This window comes from Emydura macquarii, unplaced genomic scaffold (assembly GCF_026122565.2).
Source record: "Emydura macquarii macquarii isolate MOO-44397 ecotype Brisbane River unplaced genomic scaffold, CSIRO-AGI_Emac_v2 contig_3148, whole genome shotgun sequence".
Classification (NCBI taxonomy): Eukaryota; Metazoa; Chordata; order Testudines; family Chelidae; genus Emydura; species Emydura macquarii.
The window spans coordinates 26,053-28,035 of record NW_027133285.1 but is presented as its reverse complement, the minus strand read 5'-3'; the positions used below and the strand labels follow the sequence as shown (position 1 = coordinate 28,035).

Genomic DNA, 1,983 nt, shown 5'->3' with positions numbered 1-1,983 from the left:
TAGATAGATAGATAGATAGATAGATAGATAGATAGATAGATATATTCCAATCTTAATTGCATTAACATAAACCTATAGTAATTACTTTTTTTCTTTGGTTATGTTTTCCTGGATTTTTACTAGTGTTAAAACCCAGTTCTTCATAAACAGATTGCACAGTGTGCTCTGATGGAGGCAATAATGTCATCAGATGATTATATTTATAAAGAAACAACGAAGGAAATTCCTACCGAAGGAGACATATGGACATTTTATTCTTGCTGAATAACCTCCAGCACATCCATTTACTCAATACACCATTGATCTCCTTGTTCCTCATGCTGTAGATGATCGGATTCATCATCGGTGGCAACACGGAATAGAGAACAGCCACTAAGAGATTCAGATCTGAGGCTGAGCCGGAGGTGGGTTTTAGGTAGGCAAAGGAGGCAGTGCAAAAGAACAAGGTGACCACAGTGAGGTGAGGGAGGCAGGTGGAGAAGGCTTTATGCCGGCCCTGTTCACAGGGGATTCTCAGCACTGTGGTGAAGATCTGAACATACGACATAGTTATGAAAACAAAGCAGCATAAGACTAAGCACAGACTAAAGACAATAACTCCAACTTCACTGAGGTAAGAGTCAGAGCAGGCCAGCTTGAGGAGCTGGGGGACTTCACAGAAGAATTGATCCACCGTGTTGCCCCCACAGAAGGAGATTGTGAAAGTTTTCCCTGTGTGTAGCGCAGAGTTGAGAATGCCACTGATCCAGGCACCAGCGGCCATTTGGACACAAGCTCCCCTGTTCATCACCATCTCATAGTGCAGTGGTTGGCAGATGGCGACGTATCGGTCGTACGCCATGATGGTCAATAAGGCAACATTTGCTGAAGCAAAGCATGAGAAAAAGAAGACTTGGGCGACACACCCGGAATAAGAAATGGACCTGGTGTTCATGAGGGAATTGACCATGGATTTGGGGATGATGACCGAGATGGAGCCAAGGTCTAGGATCAACAGATTCATCAAGAAGAAGTACATGGGGGTGTGAAGATGATGGTCGAGGGCTATGGCTGTGACGATGAGAAGGTTCCCCACCAAGGATGCCAGGTAAAGGAGTAGAAACACCACAAAGTGTAAAATCTGCAGCTCCCCAACGTCGGAGAAGCCCAGGAGAAGGAACTCGGTCACGGTGGTTTGGTTGGACATTTTTTTCCTCAGTCCATTGTGTGATGGCTGTGGAGGGAATGAGATGGGCGATGGTTAGGATTAGAGGTACTGAGGGAATGGCCCGGATTCCCCATTCCCTGAGATCTGATGCTATGAATGTCAAAGGTGCAGAGCACTCGTCATTTACAATGACTAGGTGTTGTCAGTGCTCCTCACGTTGACAGTCAATCCAGCGTGTTATCACACTGGTGTACATTGGATTGGCTCCTTTAAAATCAATGGAACTTTGTTACTTGACTGCATCTGAGGCTGTTTCTCAAGGAGAGGCTTGTTCAAATGCAGAGTGAAGGATGGAACAAAGTAAAATCCAAATCCAACAATCCTCGCAAAGAAGGGCCTTCCATGGTGACCATTACCAACCTCACACCTTGGCCATGAAGCTGATAGACTAAAATGCCAGCACCGCCTGATTCCCACGCTGCAGGGCAATATGAGGTGGACTCCTCCAGCATGGTAAGTGGCAGCTTTTCTCCCTCCAGCTCTGTGCCTAGACGGCTACTGCCTGCTTCCCAGCTGATTTACAGCACTAAATCCCAGCTGCACTTCTGCCTGCGTGTAACAATGGGCCAATCTCATCCCTCCATTACCGCTCTGTTGCATTGTTTACTCTGTGCTATGTGGTGCAGTGGTTGCCAGGACACTTGGGCTCTGTTCTTGTTCCTGCCAGTGACCTGATATGTGACCTTAGGCTAGTCATTTCCCCTCATGGTGACTGTTCCCCTCCCTCCCTCCCTTTCTCTGCCTTATCAACTAGGCCTTCAAGATCTTTTGATGAG

The 1,983-nt window shown here is 46.7% G+C and overlaps 1 protein-coding gene across 1 annotated transcript; it reads right to left on the bottom strand.

Annotated features, from left to right (window-relative positions):
- Positions 1–226: 226 nt before the first annotated feature.
- LOC137142110 (olfactory receptor 14A16-like) lies at positions 227–1,186 on the bottom strand. Its single transcript, XM_067531342.1, has one exon. The coding sequence runs from the start codon at positions 1,184–1,186 to the stop codon at positions 227–229; it is 960 nt and encodes a 319-aa protein (XP_067387443.1).
- Positions 1,187–1,983: the final 797 nt, after the last annotated feature.